Here is a 26670-nt window from a genome sequence, read left to right as displayed (position 1 = left end):
TGTGAAAGTGTTTCGACAGTAAAAGTGACGAAAGGTTTGTTCCCAACAATGAGTGTGTTTCTGTTATGGTTAGAAATTTACTTAAAATGCGATAGTTAGCTTTTCTTCTTTACATTTGTTTTTATTTTGTTATTTTGGAAAGCTTGCACATCAGACAGCTTTAAAACTATTCTTAATTATTTTCATTTGATGGGGGAGGGAATCATGAGTGGATAGTGGCAGGGTCGAAATGGAGGTTCTCTTGACAGGTAACAAGCCGTGTAAAAAGAATGCAGTTAAAGTGAGGTACAAAGTGCAGAGATCTTTTAGTAGTGTAATACTGCAGGTCCTTACTTTTTCATATACAATTGAATAAAAGGATGGGGCAAAAGTATGTATATGGAAATCAGTAATTGGGGAACGTTGGCTTAGAAGGAGTGTGTTTTAATAAAGCAAGTTTAATTACTTTAGGAAGTGGATATCTGACTAATGCAGTAATCCATTAGATTTTTTTAAATGTCATCATTAGAAAAGAAAAATCCTTTATTTGGTTTTCATATTCTTAGCCCCTCTGGAGAAAACCCTCTACTCCGAGTTACACACAGACATTTTTATAACTAGCTCTTTTTTCTCCAGATGATGAGAAAGTTTAGCATTGGAAAAGTCGCAGTTTTACAGAAAATACAATCTAGATACCAACTTGTCACATTTTTCGATAAAGCCTTTTCAGCTACCTAATAAAGGTAACCCTTAAGACTGCCACTTTGGGCATCTTTTGAACCTTTTATATGTTAATGGCTGTCATTGTATGACTTCTTACAGGAAGTAGCAGAACCTGAGTTTACCTGGGTCTTTCAGGATCTGGTTCCTCTCCACACAAACCATAGTAAACTGTACCCCTATTGAGATAGCAGACTGTTTGAAGAAGACCTTAAAGAAGCTGTTCCCAACTAACAATTCAGGAACTGAATTGGGAATACGTAAGAGTTCAGGTGTCTCATCTTTCCCCCAGTATGTAAATAAGCATTAAATTGAAGTCTTGTATGTCAGCTACATCCTCAGCTTTCTCTGGACCCTGGCATGGGGTAGAAGCTCAGCAGTTAGAACCCCACGTTGCCCACCTCAGCATTTTAATACGCTTTTCTGTTCTAGCTTTCAAAAGAAAACACTTTTATTGGGCTGGTTTTCTGGTAAATGTTGGCAGCGCATTTCAGTAATTTTTGGAGGTCTCAGAAAATCATTAAACTTTTGACCTCTCCGAGTATAGGAGAGTGGTAGAATTTAACTTTCTTTCAGTTTTCTTTGTTGTTGGTTACCTAAGGTAATAGAGAAGGGCAGTATTCTTCAATTATTAAGAACTTTAGGAGATTTAAATTAAAAGCCTAGTTTACAACCTTTGGAAAGATTGTGTGAAAAAAACTCATCACTTCTATTACAGATCTTTTAGTTTCAGGTAAAAGTATTTTACTAAATCCTTTTCACAGCTACTATAGAGGTAGATTTTGCCATAGATGTTTATAAACAGAGTTCCACTCTAAATAAAGCAGGCATGAAGATTGGATATAGTAAACAAAACATCAAGAATCACTGCGTTTTGTTCTTGGGCCGTAAAAAGCAAGTTAAATTGAAATTTTTTCCTTAAAAATGTACTTTTAAACCTCTGGATTGGCTGCTTTTTAGATTGTCATGGTTACTGCGACTTCAGAATTGGAGCACAGTTTGTGTCTGTCACACATTAATGTCACCATGCATGATTGAAAGCCAACTAATTTGTAGTCTTCCAGTCTAAATTATAGGGATAATTTGTGATACAAATTGGGGCAAAAATCTGTGTGTTTCTGTTCTAGGAATAGTTAGCATGTGGCCCTTCATAAATTCTAAGAACTAAAATGGGAGTGTTTAAATCTCCGCACACAGTGGGATGGCTAAATGCTGCTTTCAGAGAACTATTGCCATTTGGTATCTGTTGACTGTATCCGTGGTGATGGTGGATGCTGCCTCTGCCAGCAGCTGGAAGTCCAAAGCTGAGCACCTTTGTTTTTGCTAAAGAAAGGGTTTTAAGTTGGAGGGAGCAACTACTAGAAATGGGGTGGTAGGAATCATAGAAACTGGGCAGAAATGAGTTTGACTAAAGTGATACTACACTAACCCGCTCCCCTCTCAGGGTCAGTGCATGGCGCTGCTCTGGCTGCCGTCCTGATCGGGCTGTTTCCAATGGTGGAGCGCGAGGCCTCCTATCGCATAACTGCATCCAGAACAAGGTCTGTTAAAGAGAGCACCTGCTGATCGCGGAGGGGGGATTTGCGCTGAGCAGCCTCTGAGAGTGATGCGAAGCCCGTCTCTATGTCTGTGCTGGCTGCCTTTTGGCTACAATTTGAAAAGCATTGACTTGATCTCCAAAGTCTTAATGCAGTTTGGGACTAAATACTGCCAAGAATACTCTTTTTCTCAAACTGCTTTTAAAGACCTTGGATGCTTTAAGGGTTCCTGGGCTTGGTGGCACACAAGCCCAGGGCGAAGATTGTTTCTTCTCTTAGCTGTTCCTCATGCTGGTCATTTCCTGGAAGTATGGATGTGGCTTGTTTGTTTGGGTACCCAGAGGTCTTCAGGCAAATGGTGCATTTTTCTAACAAAGAGATGACCCCCTATAAAGAACTGTAGGCCATGTGTTAGGATGAAATGCTGATCATTTCATTACATGGGAACACACTGTCCCTAAGAAACCAGTACTGCTTCGCGATCTTTCTAATTCTTCCCGTTGAGACACCTTGGTCAAGTAGTTTTCTTTTCCACAGTAGGCATGGATTCACCTTTGCTGAAAAAAGTGGGGGGGTGGGTTGAAATCTGGAGGGTCTTGTAACTCCTAGATGTACTGAAGATAAAGCAGATGGTGAGCCAGGCATGATTTGTGTACCCAGCATAGCCTTCTGTGACACCGCAAAAATGGCTGGAGGAGACAAGACGGACAGAAGTTCGCTGTGGTCTTTACGCTGCAGTGAATGCTCAGGCCTGCGTGGCCCTGAGGAAATCGGAGAGGTTGGTAAGACACTTTCCAAATCTGGCACAACTGGGCTTTGTTGGATATCTGATTTGGAAAAATTGGCAGGTTTTGAATTGTGAAAATTTTTCAGTCTTAGCAATAAAAAGCGGAAACTTTCAATTTCTGTGTTGGGGCGGGGGAAAGGAAAGTTGTGGAGAAAGAAGTAGGAGGGAATCCGGGCTCCTCGCGTAAGAAAGTATTGACTGGTCTCTGAGGACTCAAATTTTCTAGCTCTTAACCTGTATTAAAACTTCAACTTCTTTTGGGGGGGGATTGCTGAAATAGGGTCTCAGGAGTGTGTGTATGTATGTGTGTCTTATGCCAACTAGCTTACTTCATTTGGGGAGGATAAAGAATGTGGATGAGTTATAGCAAATCTTATATCTATTTCCTCAAGGCAAACGAATGCACGTGCAGTTGTCCACCAGCCGGCTTAGGACTGCGCCCGGGATGGGAGACCAGAGCGGCTGCTATCGGTGCGGGAAAGAGGGGCACTGGTCCAAAGAGTGCCCGGTAGATCGCTCGGGCCGCGTGGCAGACTTTACCGAGCAGTATAATGAGCAATATGGAGCAGTGCGTACACCTTACACCATGGGCTACGGGGAGTCCGTGTATTACAACGATGCTTACGGAGCGCTCGACTACTATAAGCGTTACCGCGTCCGCTCCTACGAGGCAGTGGCGGCAGCAGCAGCAGCTTCTGCGTACAACTACGCAGAACAGACCATGTCCCATCTGCCTCAAGTCCAGAGCTCAGCTGTGACCAGTCACCTCAACTCCGCCACTGTGGATCCCTACGACAGACACCTGCTGCCGAACTCCGGTGCTGCTGCCACCTCAGCTGCTATGGCTGCTGCCGCTGCCACCACTTCGTCCTATTATGGAAGGGACAGGAGCCCCCTTCGTCGTGCTGCAGCTGTGCTCCCCACAGTTGGAGAGGGCTACGGTTATGGGCCAGAAAGTGAGCTGTCTCAGGCTTCAGCCGCTGCACGGAATTCTCTGTATGACATGGCCCGGTATGAGCGGGAGCAGTATGTGGACCGAGCGCGGTACTCAGCCTTTTAAAGACTAGAGGTGAGAGTGGGGTGGGTGTGGCTAAGAGATCTGTTTAGTTCCCTTGAGAGAGACCCATGCTGCCTAGAGGAGCTAAAGCCACCTGTTTGCTGTCAGGACAGGAGTGTCCAAAAGGTACAAGTTATGTTTCAGTCTGAAATAGGCCTCTAGCTTAAGCTGGGGGTCCACCTGGCCTATGGAGGTTTTAGGGCGAGTCCAATCATCTTGATCCTTCTGAGAGAACAAACCCAGTTTGTTAGAATATTGTTCTCTAATCAAGTGTAAGCAGATCTTGGTTACAGAAACAGTTAAGAGAACTAACATTTGCTGAGTGCCTTCTGTGTATATTGTATCATTTAATCTACACAATAAGCCTTTAAGATATTTTCTTTTTTACAGAGAAGGGAACTAAGCCTCAGAGAGGTTAAGTCATCTGGTAATTGAGAGGTTGAGCCAGAATTCCAACTCAGGCCTGGCTGACTCCTAAACCTATTCTCTTTCCACTAAAGTCACTGTGGTGTAAGCTGAAGAGTGCAGGTTCAGGAGTTAATAATGAATGTCACAGTGAGAATCTGAACTGTAACTTTAGACTCCCCATTTGCTAATAAAACTACTACTTAGGTCATGAGCCTTTAGCAGAGGAAACTTTTCTAATATATACCTATAAGTCAAATAAAAGTCCTATAAATTTTAGGTGTTTCGTTCTAAGATACTGGCTTGAAAGAGGAATGTTTTGATGCCACTGTCCCACAGAGTTCTTACTAGTATTCCAGAACAGCTCGTTCTCCACGGGCACCGAAGTCAGATTTCTACATAGACAGTGATGCTATCACGTAGAGCCTGATGCTTCCTGTTTTTTCCAGCAATTTTTGTTTTGTTTCTTGTTTGAGGAACATTTACAGAACTAGATAAAACAGGTAGTTTTTAATGTGCATAAAATCCCATTAGCGGTGACCCTGGAAATTTAATGTTTCCTACTTCAGAAAATGTATACCAAAAGATGATGAAGGGGTAAGAAGAATCAGGAGTTTCTAGAGATTGGTAAATCTCTTAGGCTGAGTGGAAATGGCATGACTACAACTTTTGTTCTCATGGTGGTCCTTGTACCTTGAAACTGAGAATCACTTGAAAGGGAGACCTGGTAGCGAAGTTCAAGTTAGTACCCTGAGTTTCCGGGGTTCCTGACTTCCCTCTTTGGTGTATGTGTAGATGGGGATTTGCCGTTTTCATAGTGAGAAGCAAACAGCATGAACTTGTGATGAGTTCTATCCTGTATGACCATGACAAGACTGGCGTCTCCTGGGACCATTGTGTAGCAGTGTGTGTTCATGCGCATGAAGTAGATTATCTCAGTGTGTGAAATCTGCCATTAATTTGTACTTTTAATGCAGCTGAATCTGCCATGAAGTGGGATGTGCCTCTGAAGTCAGGTGGTATCATCAGATAACTTCTGTCCTCTCTGGAATGTTTCGAAACAAAGTTAAATATTAAATTAGTATATGTGGTCTTTAAAGGATATTGACTAGGTATTTTAAAATGAATTTTGACTGCAAGCAGTGGTTGTTCAACTAACCTCTTTTTAGTGATGACTTTTAAAGAAACTTACCTTCCAGGTGTGAACCTCAAATGGACTGAATAACCCTGAGTTGGTTGCAGTCCCAGGAGCCTGATGTTAATGAGGCTGCCAGGATGAAATACTCCAGAACTGTTGGGGATCCAAATTCGGGTCTCACCCTAGCACAACTGATTCAAGAACGTCACAACTTTTGAAGTCGATTGGCACAGATCAAGACCAAGATTTGGCCCTTTGTCTGTATTAAGTAGAGGAACTTGGTGTGAGTTAATTTTTTTTTTCCCCCAGCCATTGGTGTCTGGAGTTTCCATCATCAATGGAAGAATTAGAGAATTTTAGGATTTCTTCTTTTCATTTGGTAAGGGAAATGTGGTCAATTAGAGGGATTACTAGAATTATGGCTCTAAATCTATGACTGTATGACATGTAGGTATGTTGGAGGGTAAATGAACCGCTCTTTGATACCCCTTGTGACTGTCATTTTTGAAAACTTGTTTACTATGAAAGATTAAAATGAAACAAATTCAGAATAGTGTAGTTGGCCACATTTGAGATTTTGGCATCTTCTGCTTTTTCTAGACCCCAAAATTAAATTACGGTTCTTGATAATATCTGTATGCCCTTTGTTACAGCGATAGTAGCCTTGTATCACAGAGGTTGTCTTGCTTAAAAGATGGCTAAGAAAATGAGAAAGATGTATTTGTCACCAACGCAGCAGTCTTCCAGATAGATTGCTTCTTGTTCTATATGTAGCTATAGTAGATTCCTATATAGTCACAATAGACTCCTGGGTAATGACATGGGATATGTTTGATCCAGTCTGACTTGATTTTGTTTTGTTCTTTGTTCTTTTCCCCCTGGAATGCAGGACAGGACCAGGGCCCTTGTACTCGGAGCCAAGCTGCTCTCCAGGCATTGTGTAAGCCTCTTGTGTTGTGCTCTCTTTCAGGTAGGATAATTGCGGACTGAACCCTCGGGCTGCGGTCATATATGAGAACTTGCTCCGCGCGGTCCCCTTTGCCGGGATGTTTCCATTGCTTCATGTTTCAGTAAACAAAGGAGTTTGTGACCAACTATGTTTTCTTTCTTAATTTAATTCTAAGTTGAATTTTTCTTTCCTCCTGATACAAGTCTCTGTAGCCTTTCACTCTGTTCCTTATATTCTCAGCCTCTGAGCAGCCCTAGGTAAGGATTATGCTGACACCCCCTTTCCTGTACAGTGGAACCCCTCTTATCTTGCTTTCCTTAGGAGTTGAGCCCTTCTCTCTGTCCACTTGCAACATCTCCTTTCCCTTTAAAATGACCATGTAGTGGCAAGCAACCTTTTACTCTTCTCTGTTAGCTCTGGACTCTAACATTGAAGCTGATCTTCTGAATTTGCTAGGACCATTGGGGTTTCTTGCGGGGCGGGGGAGGGGGTTGTTTTGTTTTGTTTTTTTATGTCTGACCTGTGATCGTGGTACAGCATTAGCTGAAATTTAGCCTTGTTTTTACTCCACTCCTCCCACTTTTTTTTTTTTTAAATATTTTGACAAATAAACGTTTCTAACACTTAAGTATCTTTTTATGTTTGTGTGACTGTTATTTAACCAGTATCCTCTGGTTCTTTCTCAGTTGTGGTCAAACTACAAAATTTAAGTGAATCAATGTCTGAAATTTAGATGTAGAAGGAAGGATTTAATAAGGTAGGTAATGTGGCCTCAGCAAAGGATTGAGAAAAGTTAGCCAGCATCCTGAGACATTGATAAATACGCTCCTTCTTTCTAAATACCAGAGCTGCACTTTCCATTTGAAAGGCTAGCAAAACCAGGTTAGTAGTGACAGAAGGGGGCCCTGCAGAGAGAAAGGACCCTGCATCAGGAAAAGGTGGAGCCAGAATATCACCAAGGACCTATCAGGTTGACTCCATTTGACTTTATAGTATATGTTTGTTTAAATTCACTTACAAACTATTTTAAGAGTTCTCGCTTCCCATGGTGTTAATATTTTGCTAGGATTCGACTTTGGCTAAAATGAGTAAGATAGTTATGATGGATCAAAAGACAGGAGACATGTCATATTTTGAGCAGAAAAAGCAAGAAGAGTATTAATGATTGGCAGTGACAACATTCTGCAATGAAATGCGTCCTCTAAAATTTTATGAACATTGTATTATTGCTTAGATCCCCATAAAATGAGTTTAACAATGGATTCAGCCCTACTTAAGTTTTATTGTTCTATATGGAAATGTTGACATGTAAATTCTGACTACCTGTGAATGTTTATAATTATATAGCATTTCCCCATATATTTTATACTTTAAGATAATCTTGACATAGGTGAAGCAAAAATTTCCCGATTTTTGGGGGGAACAGACTACAGCTAGAGAGAGGTTAACCTGTCAGTGCACACACGCCATCTAGTGGGGGCAGTACACAAGGCCCATTTCAGCTTCAGTATTCCCCAAGGGGACAGGACTGTCTCTGTTACACAAAAAGGAGAGTAAAGCAAAGTTCCTGGGATTTCCTTGTGATTGATCTGCAACACACCAGGCAGAACAAAGAAATAAGTATGTAGGTGTTGCTGGTGCTCTGTGCTAACCTAACAGTAATTTCACATAGTCCTGACTTCTATCTCACTGTCAGGACAAGCAAAAAAAGACTGGATTCTGCAGAACAGTTCTACATCAGCATTATCCAATAAAACTGGGCAGTACTGGAAGTGTTCCTTACCTGTGCTGTCCAATTTGTAGCCACCAGCTACCTGTGGTTAAGTAATTAAAATGTGGCTAGTGAAGCTGAGAGACTGAGTTTTTTTAAATTATAATTAGCCAAATGTGATTATTGAGGACTTGAAATAATGGCCAATGAAGCTGAAAAACAATTTCTTATAATGTAATTAGCCGCGTGTGGCTAGTGGCTACTGTATTGGACAGCATAGTTTAGACGGTAAAATAAGTTTCTTATGAGGAAAAAAAGCCTTGTAGGATCATATGAAATATCCTTTCCTTTGAAAACCCTTTCATTCCCCTCAAAATTGGGAATGCTGGGAAAGCAGTTTTGAGCCAATGTAAGACAACTGTTGAGTAGGAACAAATGTGTTTATTTCGAAACGTCAGTTCTTAAATGAGAAATTTCATGTTGTGGGTACAAAATCCCTTTTATTCACCAAGACCATTTTTCTCATGGGCCATTTCAGAGTCCCATGAGGCCTCACACTAAAAGTTCTGAATTCATTCAGTTATTTGAATTCCTGCTGTGAGCCAGGATTTGGGTGGTGAATGAGACATGTTCCTAGTAGAGTAGCAAACCTTAATTGCATCTGTGCTAAGCACTATGGGGGGACCTATACAGAGTGCTGTGAAAACACACTAGTAACTGCCTGGGGTGGGGGAGAGGGGTGTTGCTATTCCAAGCCATGTGAAGACCAGTGATGCCCGTCAGGAACCAGAAAAGGAGCTCTGTGGCAAAAAGAAATCTGAAGAGGTAAGTTACAGGTACAGTTCATGAAAGCCTTGTAAGTTGTATTAAGGAATTTCATCTTGACCCTAAGACCAACTGGAAGCTATTACAGGGTTTTATGTTTGGAGGTAACAGGATCAGACTCATTTCTCTTAAAAGATCACTGATTGGAGAGGAACAAAAGTGAGTAACATTATAAATGTGAGATTTGTCTGATTTATAATGGGCCTCTCCTCGAATGAAGCCAACAGAGTTGATGTCTTAAAGGAAGAAAAAGTACTTCAGACAGGAAGAGGACCATGCATAAGAACACGTGATGGGGGGGCATTTTAGGGGGTGGGGTTTAAATCCCTGAGGTTAATTGAAGCTATAAATAACGGGATGGGCTGCACCTCCCTCCCTCCCACTTGCTGAGCACCTATTGTGGGCCAGGAGTACCTAAGGGCTTTGCACAAGGCACCCCTTAGTGCTATGGGGCAAAGGAGAGGAGACAAGGTCTCACTCAGATGAGAGACAGGAAGATAACGATGAAAATGGTTATTTACTATGAGAAATGTAAAAATCATTGTGAGAGTTCAGAGAAGGGCAATTATGCATTCCTACCAAAACTATAGCTTACTCTTTATGCCTTAAGATTGAAACTTTATTTCTCTCCTTTGAAACAGAAATGGACCTCTCAGTTGGTTAGCAGGCCAAAAAAGAAAAAGAAACAGACTTATCAGTCCACAGAGAGTGAAATGTTTTTGAGGGGTGATGAAGGCCAAGGGGAAGTGCCTGGCTCAGTTTGGGGAAAAGAAAATGAAGACTTAACATCCCTGACCTTCCATCTCAATGAATTTCTTCCTGAGTAGTCAGCTTTTTGAGGGGGTTTCTGGGGACAGATAGACACACACCCCCGTCACTTCAAGTAGGAGACAAAATCACCCCAGCCTAATTTAAATAAATGATTTAAATATTGCTGCCTGGGGGAAAAGCATGCAGATTCCCCTAGATGGTGTCTGAGAACTCCCTGGGTCCTGCAACACCTCCCCGAGGGAGGGGAAAAGGGGGAGACCTACTGAGCCACAGCTCCGACTTGGACCAAGCTTCGCTCTGCCCTTGAGGCCTGCGGCGGCCTCCAATCCACCTCTTCCTTTGACTTGCAGCTACACAGTGAAGTGAGACCTGGCACAGAAAGACACGAGGCCCTCAGGGTAATGGATGACCTGCACAGTTTGTGTGGGCAGAAGGGCAGGAAAGGGTTGGCTAGTTCAAGGTAGCCCAGAAAAGGGAAGCAACTTGCCCAAAATTGGCTTCATGGCTTGTCAGGATTTGGCTCACAAACCTGGTCCTCAGAGACAAAGTCTCCTGCCCTAGGAGACTGGGGGAGGGAGAAGTAAAAACGCATTCCTAGGAAGAGCAGTCAGCTTGTCAGAAGAATTCATCTCGGGGCTTCCTTAAGATCAGGGCTGTGCTCTACCGCTCATGAGAACTGAAGTGCAAGAAATGACAGCTCGGCCCCAGAGGAAAGAGGGAAGTTCTGGCAAAAGGATTTCAATCAGCAGTGTATTAGGTTAGCCAGCCCTTTGGAGGATCCAGGCCAAATTCAAACCACATTGTTCTACCCCCAACGCGGAAGTAGAGCTCACACTGCCACAGGCCTCAGCACTCACTAGACTAGTGGCTGAAATTCAGGCTCCCAGACTTAAATCCAAGCCCTTTCTGTGGCCTTGGGCATGTTACTTAACATCTCTGGGCCTGTTTCCTCTTAAAATGGAAATAATATATACCTTCCTCTTAAGAGTTGTGCAGAGTGAATGTAAAGCATTCAATTGGCTGTTACTACAAGTGTGCAAGCAAAAGATGGGGTCTCACCCCTCCTGGAGCTCACCAATGGACGAGGTAGACCCTCAAATACACAAATCTGTAACAAACTATCAAGGACTATCTGTGCAGGGAGGTATAGCTGTCATTCCCTCTTCAGTCCTTCAAAGATTCCTGTTCCCCTCCTTCCATTTCTTGCCCAGCTGTGGGACCTAGAGACAAACCCAATCAAGCTCTGCATTTAGGGATCACCAGATCGCAAAGCTAAAGGGCTCTTTAGGTTATCAAACAGTTCCACCACCTCTGCCTTTCTTGACCTCTGGATGCTTATGGGATGGGGTGTCTCCAGCCTTAAGCAGCCATCCGTGGATCTCCGGGTTCTGCCCCAAGGCCGGGGTCCTGTGCTGGCAGTTTCCTCAATGACTGACGGGCGACTGCTAAGGCAGTGGATGGATGGGGGCCAGGGCAGAGGGTAGGGGATCCCCAAGAGGAACACATCATTCAAATGATGCTGACATACACACATTTATTAAACGCCTATTAATATGTCAGGCAGTTGCCAGGCATTGGGGCAATTCCTTAACCCCGAGGTTAAAATTTTGTGAAGAAAAGTTAGTAAGTAAAAAAGAAAAACTGGGGAAGTATCACAAAATACACAAACGGCATAATGGGGAAGAATGGCAAGCGGCACCTACGTAGCTGGAGGTTGTCTGAGTGCCCTGTGAGCTTGACCCTGAAGCTAAGACCTAAAGGATAAGAAATTCGCCCGTGACCAAAGGGAAGGTTCTTCCAGGTAGAAAGAAGGCCCGAGGCAGGAAAGTGGTCTATCAAGATCTGAAAAAGAGGGAGGGCCAGTATGGTCAGAAAAAGGTAGTTGAGGAAAGGGCCTGACTGGAGTGTGGGGCAGAGGCCAGATATTTCAAAGAGCTTTAGGCCAAGGGAGAGGATTGGCATTTTATTTTAAATACAATGGGACATTGGTGAAATGTTCTAAGTTATGGAATGACAGTCTGATTATTATAGTTAACATCATCCCAGCTACCGAGTGGAGATTGAATTTAAGGCAGATGAGAGAGGGGGAAAAAAGAAGAGATGCCAGAAGGCAGGCCACTGCAGTGGTCCTGGGGGGGTGATTGTATGGTTTCAACTTTGGTGTGGCAAAGACATGAACACAAGTGGCAACGTTTTCTGTGTGTGTGCTAAAAAAGGGATGAGGGGGAGTGAGAAGTGAGGGGAGAATCAAGGATGACCACCAGGAATCTGGCTGGAGCAGCTAGGTGGATGGTAATGCCATTTAAAGAGATGGGAAAGATGGAGGAAGTTATTTGGGAGCGGGGAGACTCAGGAGTTCTATTTCAGATGTAAGAGCTGAGATGTGTTAAGACAACCAAGAACTCTCACGTACAGCAGATGCTCATTCAAGCTGGCTTTGTTGTAACGTTGATGAGACGCGCAGGAACTTAACTCGTTTATGTCAGTCTGTTTCGTTATACATCGTTTTGCCAGTACTAAGAAACTACTGTTACATTAAGTGAGGACTTACTGTAGGTCTTTAGGTCCCTGAATTTTGAGTAGAGCCATTTGGGACAAAAGATGTAAATCTGATTCGTCAGCATCTAAATCAGCATTATCCCCGAAAACATGAACCTCTTATGTAACTTAGAAACTTCTAATTGCCATATTTAGCAACGTAAAAACAGGTGAAATTAGTATTTTTAATGTATTTTATTTCACCCAATATAGCCAAAATATCATTTAATAATCAGTAAAAATGAGTACATTATTCTTTTTCACGTTTCTGAAACGCCATGAGTATTACAGCACCGTACGGCTCCTTCAGAAGGTATACAAAGCCAAGGGAAGTGATGAATTCACCTAGAACAAGGTTTCAACCTTGGCGCTGAGACTTGGGGCTGGGTAATCCCTATGGGGTAGGGGGCTTACGCTACAGGATCAGCAGCGTCACTGGCCTAGGGGTTGTGGGCTCCAGGGAAATGAAAGGGGTGGATTTCATGTTAAAACTACAGGGGTCGTTTCCAGCACACGCAAAAACCCAATCAATGTCTGGAACAGCAACATCAAGAGGTCTTCCCCCACCGTCACTTCTTAAACAATCAGGTTTTTCTTTTCTCTTCTGCCCCTGTCCTCTGGACAACTGGTAGCATTTATTGAGGACCACTGTCCTCAAAGAGAAACTCCATGTACCCGTTTGGAGAGATGAGGGGTTATCCAAATTCCCAGGAACCATGGGTACCGATTCAAGTGTCAAGCTTTCATGGCCTCTTGGCCAGACACTGCTTGCTTAAGCAGAGGAGCAAGATTGGGGCTGGTGATAAACATTTGGAAATCTTCAGACTCTAGACAGTAGGTAAAGCCAAGGGAACTGGAGACACCACCTAAATGAGGAGCATGGAGAAAAGAGGGGACAGACCCCTATCCTCACTTTTACTGCCCCGAAAACTGGTCAGCTTCCTTTTCACATTGAAAACCCAAATCTGTTGAAAACAAAACAGGCCTTCAAGGACTGTCAAGAGGAAGAGCTGGTGCAAATGCTGAGTGGGGAGGGAGATCAATTAGGAAACAACTTGGGAAATCCAGGTGAAAAATCCAGCCTGACTAGGCTGCTAACAGTCAGGAAGCCTGAGGACAGCCAAGCAGACTTCCTATCAGGTTGAATGTGGGTATAACCCTCCAGGTTTTGGCCAGAGTAACTGAAAGATGAAGTTGCCATCAACTGAGATGGGGGAAGGAAAGGGGGAGGAGAGCAGAAATTCAGTTTTATACAAGCTGTGTTAGAATTATCAGACACCCAAGCTTGGGTAGTAGGATACGAATCTGGATTTTGGGAACAACATCTGGACTTAGATACAAACTGGGAATTTTTGTACACAGAATGGTATTTGAATCCACAGGATCACCAAAGACCAACATCTGAACTACGGATCCTCCAACATCAAGAGGTCATAGAGAGGAAGAGGAATCAGCAGAGGAAAAGGAGAAGGTGGGAAAACCGAGTGTCGTGTCCTGGAAGTCAAATGAATTAAATGTTAAGGAAGAGTAATCAACTATGTCAAAATGCTAATCTAAGACTTCACCAGGGGCTGATGGGATTAATTGCAAAGCAGCGCAAGGACTTTCTGGGGTGACAAAAAGGTTCTATATCCTAATTGTGGTGATGGTTACACAATTGTACAATTTATCAAAATATGTCAAACTGTACTTGAAATTGATATTTTATTGTAAAAAAGGAATACCCCAATAAAGCTATTTTATTTTTTCATTATTTTTTAAATTTTATTGGGGAACTGTGTTTTTCCAGGGCCCAGCAGCTCCAAGTCGTTGTCCTTCAATCTAGCTGTGGAGGGCGCAGCTCACTGGCCCATGTGGGAATCAAACCGGCAACCTTGTTGTTCAGAGCTCACGCTCTAACCGACTGAGCTCCCCAGCCACCCCAAGCTATTTTAAAAAGTGTATTGCAGCATAATACTGCGCTGCTTAGAAACAACGCAAGGCTGTTTCACCAAGTAAAGGCCTCCAAGGCCCTAGATGATCGTTTAACTATCCGACCTCCTCTCCTACCACACTCTCCCCATTGCTTCACTCTCAACCCTGGCCTCCTTCCTGTTAGAACAGGCAGCTACAATCCCGAACCTTGGGGCCTTTGTTCACACTGCTCTCTCTACTTGGAATGCGAGGTCTGTTCGGCTCTCACCTCACTCAAGTCTGCTCCCGTTTCTCAGCGAGGCCTGGCCACCCTATGCACTACAGTGATCTGCACACACATACACCGCTCTAGCTCTCCCATCCTCCTTCCTCAGCTCTACCCTGAACACAAAGCTCTTACCTCCAAACACACTTGACTGTGTTCACTGTCTGTCTTGTGTGGGAGTGTAAATTTCACATGGTGGCACTCCATCTCTGGGTCACAAGAGGATAACAGAGGAGAAACCACCACAACCATAACGGACATGATATTTTAAGTTAAAAGAAGTGACCAGATGATTTAGCAACATGAATCACAAGCAACATCCCTATGAAATGGTAGGGGTAAACGTCTGATTAAAGAGGGCTGACCCAGAGAAAATGGAAGGTGGTACTTGGAGACAGAAACCATAGAAAAGGCTTTTGAGTTTTGCTACAAAAAAGAATGAAGAAATGAAGTGGTGGTAACTGGCAGGGGAAATAGTCAAGACAAACATTTAATGGGAATAACAACTGCAAACGAGTAAGATTGATCCAGGCAAGAGGATACATGGATGACATGAGTGGAAAAGAAATGCAGGAGGACGGGCCCTAATGGGATAGAGCAACTGGCCTTAGACCAAAACAGTTACCAAGGGAATGGGACGTTGGTGCCGATGCTGGAAGGTGAGGAGTGACGGGAATGCTAATTTCTCTTCTGATTGCTTCCGTTTTCTCAGTAAGTATGAAGCAGGTCACTAGCTGAGTAAATACAAGGGAAGAAGAATGGACCAGAGATCTGTTCTCTGACTACTTGACAGAATTGTGTCTACAGTTTGTGCTCATTTAAAGTGAAATTCGTCACCTTCAGCCTCACCTATCAGGTAAATTGGATTTAATCTGGGTTGTGGTTCTGCCATGTGAGTATGAAGCCAGGGCACTGGGTAGCCCCAAGGTTTGCAAGGAAAACGATAGTGTCAGCCAAGAATGACAATTATTGACTATGGATTTCAAGCTGGGTAAGAAGTGACAATATTAAGAGGGGGAGGGGCAATGGAAAGTTGAATCAATGGACGCTATGTTCCAGTGGGATCAAAAGGGTTGGAATACTAAAGAATTTTCTTATGTTCTTCAAGTGCAGAAATCCCAGGTATGATGCAAAATCCTGGTGTCCTAAAAAGACTAGAAATTCAACTACCGTACATTTAATTTTCCTGCAGGCCAAAACATCATGAAATAAAAATGACAAAATGGGAAAAACACTAGCAACTCATATCACAAAGAGCTAATTTCCTTAATTGATACACTGCTTCCACAAATTAATAAAACCAACACCCAATTTGTTAGAAAGGACTAAGGATTTGAAAAAAGAAAATAAAAATGGCTCTTAAAATACAAAGATGATCAACCTCACTCATAAAACTAGATGCTCAGCATAACTATGAGACACCCTTTTAACTTATCAGGTTGGAAAAGATCAACAGATGCATCGATGAGGGTTTAAGGAAATACCTTTATATATACCTTGCTGGTGGGAATATAAACTGGAACATGAGAACAATGTGACATGCAGCAAAATGTAAAATGCCATTCCACCTCTAGGAATACAGCTCAGATAATATTTGCACTCATGCAAAGTAACCATATTTCATCTAATCCAACTGCCACTGATTTTAAGATGCATCATTTATGTACCACTAACACTATAAAACACTGCCAACTAAACTACGGATAGAGACTTAAATTTCCAAAAATAAAGTATGTGGGCAAAGTGTAGAATTGATTAAATACGTATAACCTGTTAATTTCATTCCATAAATATTTTAACTGAGATACATACTCAAAATCTGTTCCCCATCTTTGCTGGGCCTCTCCATTCTATAGATGTGCCATGCTGAAATTATACAGGAAGCTTTTTGGCACCCTAGCTGCCAGGCTCCTTCTCTGGCTTTCCAGGGAAAAAGCACTTTCAATGTTCACTACTAAAGTCTGCTCTTTAAACCATTGAGTCTACAAATCAATCAGTCTCAGTCCAGCTCAAGCCAGTAGGTAAAAAGTTAACTTCCTTCCGCTTCCAATAGCCTGGATGAGATAGATCAGATCGAAGTTCTATACTAACGAAGCTCCAAACTCTCAAATCTGGTTTCAGTATTTTTTACAGTGAAATTGCGAGATCCTATCTTGCTGTATCACTGCATACAAACAATTCAGCATGCGGATAGAGGTATGAAGGTAACCAGCAGCAGGCTCAGCCCGGGAACAACCAGCCCCACTGCACAGAGCAGTTTCCCTTTGTTGGCCTTCACGAGTTAGACAAAACAGGAGCAGCACTTCCTCCTTCAGTGTCTTACATCAACATACTGCTAGCACCATCACCCCTGCCTTGTATCTCAGGGCTGCTATTGACCTGCCAATAAAGGAAACAAACAAGTTCCTACTTATGTTCGATTTGCGTTTGGTGAAAAGTTGGAAAGTTTGGTGAGTGTTAAGCCATCATCTCAGGCTTAAGACCGAAAAAAAGCTGTCAGCATGACAACACTTTTTATTTTTACCTAAATAATCCATGAACGTAATTTTTAACAAATAGTACAAGGCTTTCAAGTCTCTTGCCCCTTATTCCCCAGAAGCAATTACTTTTAGCTCCTTTTAGCTGTTCCTTACCTTTACATGTCTTAGTAAGACGCTCAGAATTCTCATTTACCACTTTAAAAAACTATTGATTTCTACCATAGAATTTTGAGTTTTCCTCCTAAACACACCTCATCACTCACTCATCCCACTTCCCCATCCTCCAGATTTAGTTAGGTGACAATTATTTTACTACTGTGTGGCCATGATTATGACCAGGTTGAACCCCGTAATTGTTAAGTTTTTGTTGACTCGTTTTTTACCCCTTTTATTTCCTATATATCTATCAGTAATCCAGCTCTCAACTCTTCAAATGAACCAAATATTTCCTCGAAATACTAAAATACAGGAATTTCTTAATTCTGTCTTGGAGACATCCCTTTCTGGAACTCTACTTTCTCCTGCTTCGACCCAGACTACCATTCTCCAAGCTCTCAACAGAAAAGCAATCCTGGGGCTTCCCACTGCCATCATTCTGGGAATTCCATTTGCCTCAGCGTGAGGCCGCGCGGAGAACTCTAGCACTGAGCACACTTCCCTCCAGTAGTTTGCAACAGCACTGAACACCACGCAAACAGCCTCTTACTACTCTACCCGCTAGAGTCTAGTTCAGCGCTGATATATCTCTGGGGTAAGGAGCTTGGTTTATTTAGCACTCACCCAAGTCAACCCAATTTTGAAGATGCCTGGAAGACTGTTAAGTGAACATTAAGAGGTCTAACACCAAGTCAAACCCCAAAATCCTGAAAATTGCCCTAAGACCTGTGACCCACCAAAAACCAGGCTGGGCTAGAAGCTATCACTACAGACCATTCCCACCCTCACCTCACTTACTGTGATATACCATTAGTTGCACACCCAAGGCCTAAACAGAAAGCTGCTGTGGAGGCAAGGTAAGGACAGGCAGCATGCCCTACTGACCTTTGCATTCTCCACGTGGTACTTACACAGTAAGTAGGCAACCAGCGAGCAGTACTTCATTATGTGCTAAGCCAGCTCTACAGCAAATGCTCATCACATTTAACTCAACATTAGGAATAGAGGAAGGCTATGGGAAATCAGTGTATTAAAGCATTACTCTTGAAAAACTAACTCCTTGGAAAGAGAACTGACTCTGGGTGGTGAACACAATGGGATTTACAGATGATGTAATACAGAATTGCACACCAAACCTAGGTAACTTTACTAACAATTGTCACCCCAATAAACTTTAATTTAAAAAAAAGAAAAAGAAAAACTCCTGAGCTAAGTGATGGCAGTGTTAACTGTCAATTACACAGACTATGTGACCTCAACTCAGATACACTTGATTGGAAGCCTAAACAAAAATAATTTCAAAAAAACTTAACGTTGAAATATCAGCAAGTTAAATTCAATTGTTTCAAATCAAGTTTTAGAATTCACTATTTTTCCATTGTTCACAATAGTGTTTTTCCCTTTAAAAGTAGTTTTTTATTGTGGGAATGTAGCATTAAAAATAAAGTATGTGGGCAGCTGGGATTCTGGCAGTTATGAAAATCTACTCTTAGATTATCTACTCTCATTCTGTGTTATAGGGAGACCATGTTCTCAAAGCAGAGGGCAAGAACGGCTCCCTTTAAAATTTTAACAATGTTTCATAATGCGATTACATATTATTCCCATATTTAATCTACGATGACATGTCACCACCTCAGAAAAACCTTCATTGACCATTCCCATCTAAATAAAATTCTCTATATAGTTCACGCCCCCCTTTAGAATATAAGCTCCAGAACTGTAGGGGACCCCAGCACCCAGAACACCTTGCAGAATATCACTCAAAATATTAGTTAAACCAGTGAAGACTGTTAGTCTCCATCTTTTGAAACTTGCTAACCCTAAACCCCAGCCATCAGCCTCGGGGATACCAATAAAAATTTGGATCTGTGATGGGTCTTTTAAGAGAAAAAAGGACCAATGTAGACAACAACCTTTCAAGAAGTGGTGGAAACCAACCCAGCCAGGTAAGATAAAAAAGACAACGAAGACAAAGTAAGAGCCTAGATGTTAGTCATAATCTTTGTTACTGACCGACCACTTCTTACCCATAGGAACTCATAACTCTTCCCACCACCCCCGCCCGCCCCATCCTCTTTAACTCCAAGTTTTCCTGGAACTGTTGTCTTAATAATCTGACCTCTCACCAAAGGCAGCTTCCATGTTCATCAATTATTTGTATTCTGATAGAAGCAATAGAAAGATTCTGACAGAAAAATGATTGCATAGAATATCACATGAAACAACTACAGGTTTCACATAGAGCAAATATTCAATAAATTACAACTACCGCTCATGTAGAACCATTAAGTAGAAAAAACTGAGAAATCACCCTACTCAAAATCAGCTTTTTCTTCTCTCCTGTCACCACACTCCACTTTTCCTAAAAGCATACTATATACCTGGAATACAGTAGGTGCTCAGAATCTGTCGAATGAATGATTCTGGGAAATGCCCTAACTAGATACAGTCCTACTATATATATATATATATGTTAAAACTGGAGCAAGGAACAAAAAAAATCTGGAAGCTAGTCTGTTTTGATAGAAGCACAAAACTAAGAGGCAGTGGCTCTCCCCTGCACTCACCCACCCCTCTCATCGTTAAACCGTCTACAGCTCATTGCTAGGTCCTTTTTCTATGCTTATCATTCCAAAGGCTTTAAGTAATGAGGTGCTAGTGGGATTCTAGGGGTTTTCACAGAGTTATACAAATAGATGGTGAAAGGCATTAAAAAGTGTTATTTACTGACCTAGAGAAGTAGCAGAATGCTGTTGGAGCTGTAGTTTTATTTTTCCATATGACGTGAAAAGTGAAAGCTGACCTTCCTTTTCTTAGACTTCCTTGGAAATAAGTCAGTCTCGATGCACTGATTGGGAGGTTGGAGTGGTAATAGTAAAGGGTGGGTGATGACTGCTTCTCAAGCAGGAAAAGACCCACATTTCAAAACTATTAGTAAGTAACTGGTTTTATAATAAAGATGGACTAGTGGGAGGAAGTCTTTACTGGAATAAGGCTGCCTACCTGGGTTCTTCCGTATAACCCTTTTCTTTAGGCGCCTGGAAGTCCCACCTACAATAAAGGAAATAACCACAATGATGTGCACCCAGAGCTTCATGTCAAACTTTATACCCTCCCCTTCTCTTCCAAGGACAAATAAAAAATCCAGACACGAGCCCAAAGCAAGAACTCTCTCGAAGCACACATACCCTAAGTTGAAAAACCATTTATTTCACAGGAAAGAAAAAAACGTGATCCAACTCTATGTGTCCACCTGCCACAAGCCTTTGGGCCAAAGACTCAGAAGCAGTGATGCTCTCACCAGGGCCATTCTCAAATCCAACCCCCACTGGAAGCAGGAGGTGGGGAGACAGCGTAGCCCCCACCAGTTTCCGCACACAACGAGACCTGCTAGAACAGAACATGAATGGGAAGCTACAGAAGCATCGGAGGACAGTTCGAACAGGGAAATGGGCAGGAGAGGAAAGGAAGAGGTGGTCTGACTTAACAAGGTAAATTAAGGTCCACGGTTCCTGAGGGACTTAACGCACAGAGCCGAGAACGTCCCGGAGACGGGTACCATGAAGAGTGTATTCTTATGCACAATCGCAGCTTGGAATTTCAGCCCACACACATCCCACCTGAAAGAGAGCACAACACAGGGGCTTTACAGCAAACCTCAAAAGGGCTTTCCCACTTAAACGTCAAAAAATGTCTGGTAATTTAACACTCCTTTTAAATTTACTTACTTGTACATCCCCAATATCACAATAATCTTAAAGTGAAAAGAGCTTGAAGGCCAGAGAGTAACTGGGAAGGTCAAGCAATCCCAGAATGGGGCTTTTCTTTCAATTAAATAGCAAATTTTCTTTCATGAGTAGGCAACACTGCATTTCTCTGCACATTAGCATTGCTCAGAGAAGGTAATTCCACATCACAAACTGTCATTGGAAGGCAAGGAAAAAGGAAAGGTTCCAATTAGCTCTCTGGGGTAATAAGTGAAAAATATGTTTGACTCTGAGAGCTACTACCAAGGTCCAAGTTAAAAACCATTCAAAGTCTAGGCAAAAGTACCATCAACTGAACAAGCTGTTAAGACCTGAGGGCATTCAACTCTTGCCTAAATAAAAAAACTAAAAGAATGTACTGGAGGTCAAGTGTAAACTACACATCGAGTTTATTTTCTAGCCCTATGAGTGATTTCCCATCTAATAACCCTGGGCACGTTACATACCTTTTGCCCCAACGGAAAAGATGATGGAGTAGCTAGCACCCACCCCGTTACTACAGGATTACAGATCAATGTCTGGGACACACTGGGGGATACTCAAAACTAAGGGCATTGAGAATCACCCTTAATACAACAGCAACCTCAAATACCTAGAGCCCACAGCTGGCAAGCATCAAAAGAGAATGTACTCAAGTAGAGCCAAACGGACCATGAGGCTTAAAGTGTGCAGTAGAGAAAAAGCCAGGACTCAAGGTAGCGCTGGTGGTTCAAGAGGATTAAATGCCCATAACTAGTGGGAAGATGAAGGGAGTGATCTGCATAAGGCCAACCTCCCAAACCCGGATTTGAACATTACGAGAGCAAAATTAACAGGTCTGCATGCTTATTTATATTATCATCACATATCCTAAAGAGGAGAGGATGTCAAATCTAACACTACAGGGACAGTTTAGAACACAGTAAACAGGCTCTTACAGGACAGATGTGAAGATAAAGCAATAGAGTGGGTTCAGGGAATGAATCTGAGCTGCGCAGAGAAGTTGGATTTGAGTCTATGCCTCAGATTCCTTGTTGAACTCCATTTTCTATATTAAAAGAAGACACCTTTTCTACTCCTCTCTGCCCCAACTTAACATCAAGTAAGTTTTTTCTATAAAGCTCATAGGGGGTGAACTGTTCAGCAATGTCAGAAACACACTGCTTCAAGATTAAGACAATGCCATCTGGGTAGTCTTCATCCTAACTGGAACCTGAGCAGTGATGACCAGTTAACTAGTTATGGATTTTATCACTACAGGCCACAGCAGACCTTTCACACAGCATGAAAAACAGGCATCTTGCAGACCTTAGTAATATCACATACCTATAAATTTCAACAAAGGCTCTGAAAAACAGCACACCTGAGTTTGAATGTCTGGGTCACAGGTTCAGTTCAATTACAGCACACAGGTGTGACCCAAGATTCATCGCACCACTTTGCTTTTCCAGACACAGAATCAGACAGACTCCCACAACTAGGAGCTCTGGAAAAATAGCCATGAGGGCTAAGGATCTTTACACGTTTCAAAAAGTTACGTAGTTAGGACTTCTGCCTAGCCTCTGAACCATGCTAGTAACTTTATTCTAACCCTGCAAAAAGCAAGCAAGCAGGGCAGCCCAACTGGAGCCTTTAGGCTGCAGGAGGGATGGCAAAACCAGAACAGGGGACACCCCACCACTCTCACCTCAAGCTTTAAAAGGCTGAGTACCGCGCCCGATCCGCATACTGCTCCCGCTCATACCGGGCCATGTCGTACAGGGAATTCCGCGCGGCCGCCGAAGCTTGGGACAACTCACTGTCATGCCCGTAACCGTAGCCCTCTCCAACAGTGGGGACTGGGGCTGTAGCGCGACGCAGGGGGCTCCGATCCCGCCCGTAATATGAAGTGGAAGCTGCAGTAACAGCAGCAGCGGCTGCTGCAGCAGCAGCGGCTGTAGCAGCAGCAGCTCCTGAGGTCGGCAACAGGTGTCTATCGTAGGGATCGAGAGAGGTGGAGGTGAGGTGACTGGCCATGGCTGTATTCTGGACTTGTGGCAGCTGGGACAGGGTCTGCTCTGCGTAATTATACGCAGAAGCAGCTGCAGCCGCCACTGCCTCATAGGACCGGGAAGCACGGCAGCGCTTGTAGTAGGCATCGAGCGCGCCGTACGTGTTGTTGTAATACAACGAATCCCCATAGCTCATGGTGTAAGGTGTACGCACTGCTCCATATTGCTCATTATACTGCTCGGTAAAGTCTGCCACGCGGCCCGAACGATCTACCGGGCACTCTTTGGACCAGTGCCCCTCTTTCCCGCACCGATAGCAGCCGCTCTGGTCTCCCATCCCGGGCGCAGTCCTAAGCCGGCTGGTGGACAACTGCACGTGCATTCGTTTGCCTTGAAGAAACAGACGCAAGAAGGGTTGCTATCACTTAGTCATAGCCCCAGCCCCTACCCCAGTCACTGGTCATACATAGCAACAGTTTTTACCTAGGAAACTCTTAATGCAGGGCTCAACACCAAAAAGATTTAGAAAAAAAAAAAAGTCCAATACATAAATTCAGTATAATGACCTGATTTCAGGCAAGTATCAATTGGATGAAGAAATGTTTCCACTCTAAGACCTAACACTAGTTTAATGCTTAAGAAGGAAACAACTCTTGCTCAAAAACAAGCATCTCATCCTTTGCCAAGTAGCTGTGGACAAAAAGTACTCTGAACAATGTCCCAAAGTCAAAAGAAAGCACAATAAAGAGCGCTCCACAGACTGACACCTCCAATCTTCACTATCAAGACTCTAATTTCATTAAGCAGGGGAATGCAAAGGCCAGTCCAGTCCTCCAGACTCCCACCCCACCCTACCCTACCCCAAAATCGAAGAGAACAGAGCAAGACTCTAAAGTTACCACTAACAGAGGATCCAGATTTCGATTCATGGCTGAGTGTGACAGGCAATTTTCAAGATTTCTGGAAAAAAACACTTGGGGAAGCGGGGAGGAATACAAGTTGAAGGACTGCCTGCCCTTTAGCTGGGTCCTATAAATCGCTGGTTCTGCTCTTCATCCTAACAAGGATTCTTTACAACCTACAGCTTGATGGCCCCTAGTAGAATCAAAGGAAACAGGGCCGAGTTCACAAGATACCTGAAATTTTTATAAAGATTACGAAAAACTTGGAAGAAAAGGGGAATGAGAAAAGTGGAGAATACCTGTATTATTAGTGGCTCAAACTGTTCATTTTAGCAGATTAAAGTTTTTCTCCTTAAACTAGAAATCTGAGGTCCTAAAAACATGCACTTAATAGTAATACTATTTTCTGCTGAAAATTAAAATTTGTATTCTGGAAAAGTATTACTTCTGAAAACCTAACCAAAAAATGAAACTTTCTGGAAAAATTTAAGTTTTAAACCTTTTCACAGAAGCAGTTTCCACCTAACATGATCTACCAATTTAATGGTAAGCAAAATTCCAGCAAAAACTTGCCAAATGCAATTGGCTGACATACCCAAACACAAATGTCAAAGTGAATGGATAGAATCAGGGGAGTCAACAGGTCATCTATTTAGCTAATGTTACAGAAAGTAATAAATACAGAATTTCACTTGCAAAATTAAAGTTAGGTTCTGGTAGGCTAGAAAAGGGGTGGAAGGACCAAAACACTAAAAAAGTTCTGGTTTAAACATTACATCTGGTTAAGTGTAGGTTGCACGTTAAGAGTTAAGATATGCAATTAAATATTTCAGTGCTTATTTAAAGTGTTAACCCATGTTCCTCTGGCATTTGCATTCGGGGCCACATCAGCACCTAACAAAATCAGAAAATAAGTGTAATCAAGGAACCAACCAAACACATTCAAGACATAAAGATCATTAATAAATACTGATCTCAGCCAGAAAAAGAAAGTAAGTCTTTAAAATATTTAAAATAGATGTTTTTTTCAAAAAATAAATACACGTGACCCTTGAACAACTCAGGTTTGAACTGCACAGGCCTACTTATGCGAAATTCAAACTTGTGTTGTTCAAGGGTCAACTGTATTTTCAACTTGAAGATGGGAATCCGCTTGTGCAGAGGGCCAGCTTAAGTTATACTCAGATTTTCGACTGGGGCGGGGTGGGACAGTGCCCTTAACCCCGGCGTTGTTCAAGGATCAACTGTATACCCAATTCTGAGAAAACGAAAAGGAAAAAGACCATTGTAATAAATACTGCTCCTTTAGACATACTGTACCAGGCAGTATTAAGGAGAATGGGGATAACAGTAAGGAAAATGGGGCAAAAATAACTAAGTACAGGTAGCATCAGAGAGCCTAGAGTGCTACAAGGATAATTTGTCCTGAATCAGTCCACACTGCTCCTCCCTTACACATGTAAGCAAGCACACAGCACCAACTCTTCTGACTGTTTAAGAACAGAAGTGTCCAAAAATTAGGTATCATATCATAAACCCTCTTCAAGAGCAACTTTTGCTCCCAATTAAGTTGACACAAAATAATTCTCAACTTACCAATTAAAAAAGAAAACACCAGACCCGAGAGACATGTGATACTTCTTAGCAATCCACAGCAATACCCATGACAGGACACCCGTTACTTGGGGGAATGATAATCAGACCTCCAGCTCTAAGAAAGGTCCAATTTAAGGGAAATAAACAGCAAAGACAGCAGCAATGCCTCTTAACAATAGGACTGCTCAGGGAAAGCAGCAGCCAGTACCTTGATTCGGACTAAAAAGATTGGAATGTAGGTTAAAAATGTAGCAAGGACTTGGAAGTAGTTACAGTCAAAAGGAAAAGGCTCTTTTTGGACACTGGGGACCCAAAGGCAGTGAAAGGAGAGTTAACAACTCATCGTTACCACCCCCTTCCCGACTGTCACTCTTACCACAGGAACTTAGAGCTTAAATCAAGAAAATACGTTCCAAAGAAAGGGACAATCCACAATATCACACACGCTGCCTTCCAAGCACAACTAAAACAATTCATGTAGTCAAGGCTTCAAGGTAACACCCATCTAAGTGCTCACGGAGGGATGTTAGAGTCCATCCCCCAAACCAGTGAAAAGGCATTGCCAAAATCTCAATACCTCCTCCTCAGCAACTCCTGAAATCAGTTTAATTCTAGAGTGGCTTCACGAACCTCTTGGTATAAGCAACAAGAGCTGTAGCCCTTTAAAAATACCAGTTATCTAAAGACTATTTTTACTGAAAAGTTATGTATGAGTTGGGATGAGGTGGGGCAGCTTAACGGGGATTCTACTGCTAAATGTGTTGCTTAAGCAACTTTTGCCAGGTTCTTCGTATGTAAAATGCATAATGCTGATACAGGCATACCTTGCTTTATTGCGCTTCACAGATGTTGCGGGGTTTTTTTTTTTCAAATTGAAGGCAAGACCCTCCACCACCAAAAGGTTACGCCTCGCTTTAACTCGCTTTACTGCAATACTTGCTTTATTGCAATGGTCAGGAACCGAACCTGCAATATCTCCGAGGTATGCCTGCACTGTGCTGAGGCAATAAATTCAGAGTGAAACACTGCTATATACTTTACTACCCCACCCCACCCAAAAGACAACATAACTGGGCAAATCTTCAGAGGAAAGGATTTCTGCACTAGTACCCATTAGAAAAAATAATAAAAATTTTAAAAAGCCTTAGGGGCTCCACACTAAAACCAAGTGGTTTTTCTCACAGAGCCTTGCTTTGCCT

At 42.6% G+C, this 26670-nt stretch overlaps 2 protein-coding genes across 9 annotated transcripts in view; one reads left to right on the top strand and one right to left on the bottom strand.

Moving 5' to 3' along the window:
* The window catches only part of LOC109450384 (RNA-binding protein 4B), a 10197-nt gene extending 2996 nt beyond the window's left edge, over positions 1-7201 (top strand). Inside the window, exons 3-5 of one of the 4 annotated variants that reach the window (XR_012497643.1) lie at positions 3417-4093; positions 5686-5907; positions 6595-7201. Coding sequence is in view for 3 of the 4 variants with exons in the window: in XM_019737622.2 (XP_019593181.1) it covers positions 3417-4084 (668 nt within the window). In the remaining variant the exon portion in view is untranslated. Of the gene's footprint in view, positions 1-2143; positions 2241-2897; positions 3016-3416 lie in introns of all 4 variants that reach the window. The other 3 variants (XM_019737623.2, XM_019737622.2, XM_019737620.2) reach the window with 3 other exon arrangements.
* RBM4 (RNA binding motif protein 4) overlaps positions 6114-26670 on the bottom strand; it is a 21147-nt gene continuing 590 nt past the window's right edge. The window contains exons 2-3 of one of the 5 annotated variants that reach the window (XM_074336743.1): positions 19594-19598; positions 6114-6306 (exon numbers count right to left, since the gene is read on the bottom strand). In XM_074336743.1, coding sequence (XP_074192844.1) covers positions 6154-6306; positions 19594-19598 — 158 coding nt within the window. In that variant the 3' untranslated portion in view covers positions 6114-6153. Of the gene's footprint in view, positions 6307-19593; positions 19599-20425; positions 20857-21021; positions 21157-22669; positions 23364-26295; positions 26470-26670 lie in introns of those variants that run through there. The other 4 variants (XM_019737616.2, XM_074336741.1, XR_012497642.1 and 1 more) reach the window with 4 other exon arrangements.

The sequence above is a fragment of the Rhinolophus sinicus genome, linkage group LG06, assembly GCF_036562045.2.
Source record: "Rhinolophus sinicus isolate RSC01 linkage group LG06, ASM3656204v1, whole genome shotgun sequence".
Lineage (NCBI taxonomy): Eukaryota > Metazoa > Chordata > Mammalia > Chiroptera > Rhinolophidae > Rhinolophus > Rhinolophus sinicus.
The sequence above is the reverse complement of the archived record's forward strand: the minus strand, read 5'-3'. Positions and strand labels throughout refer to the sequence as shown.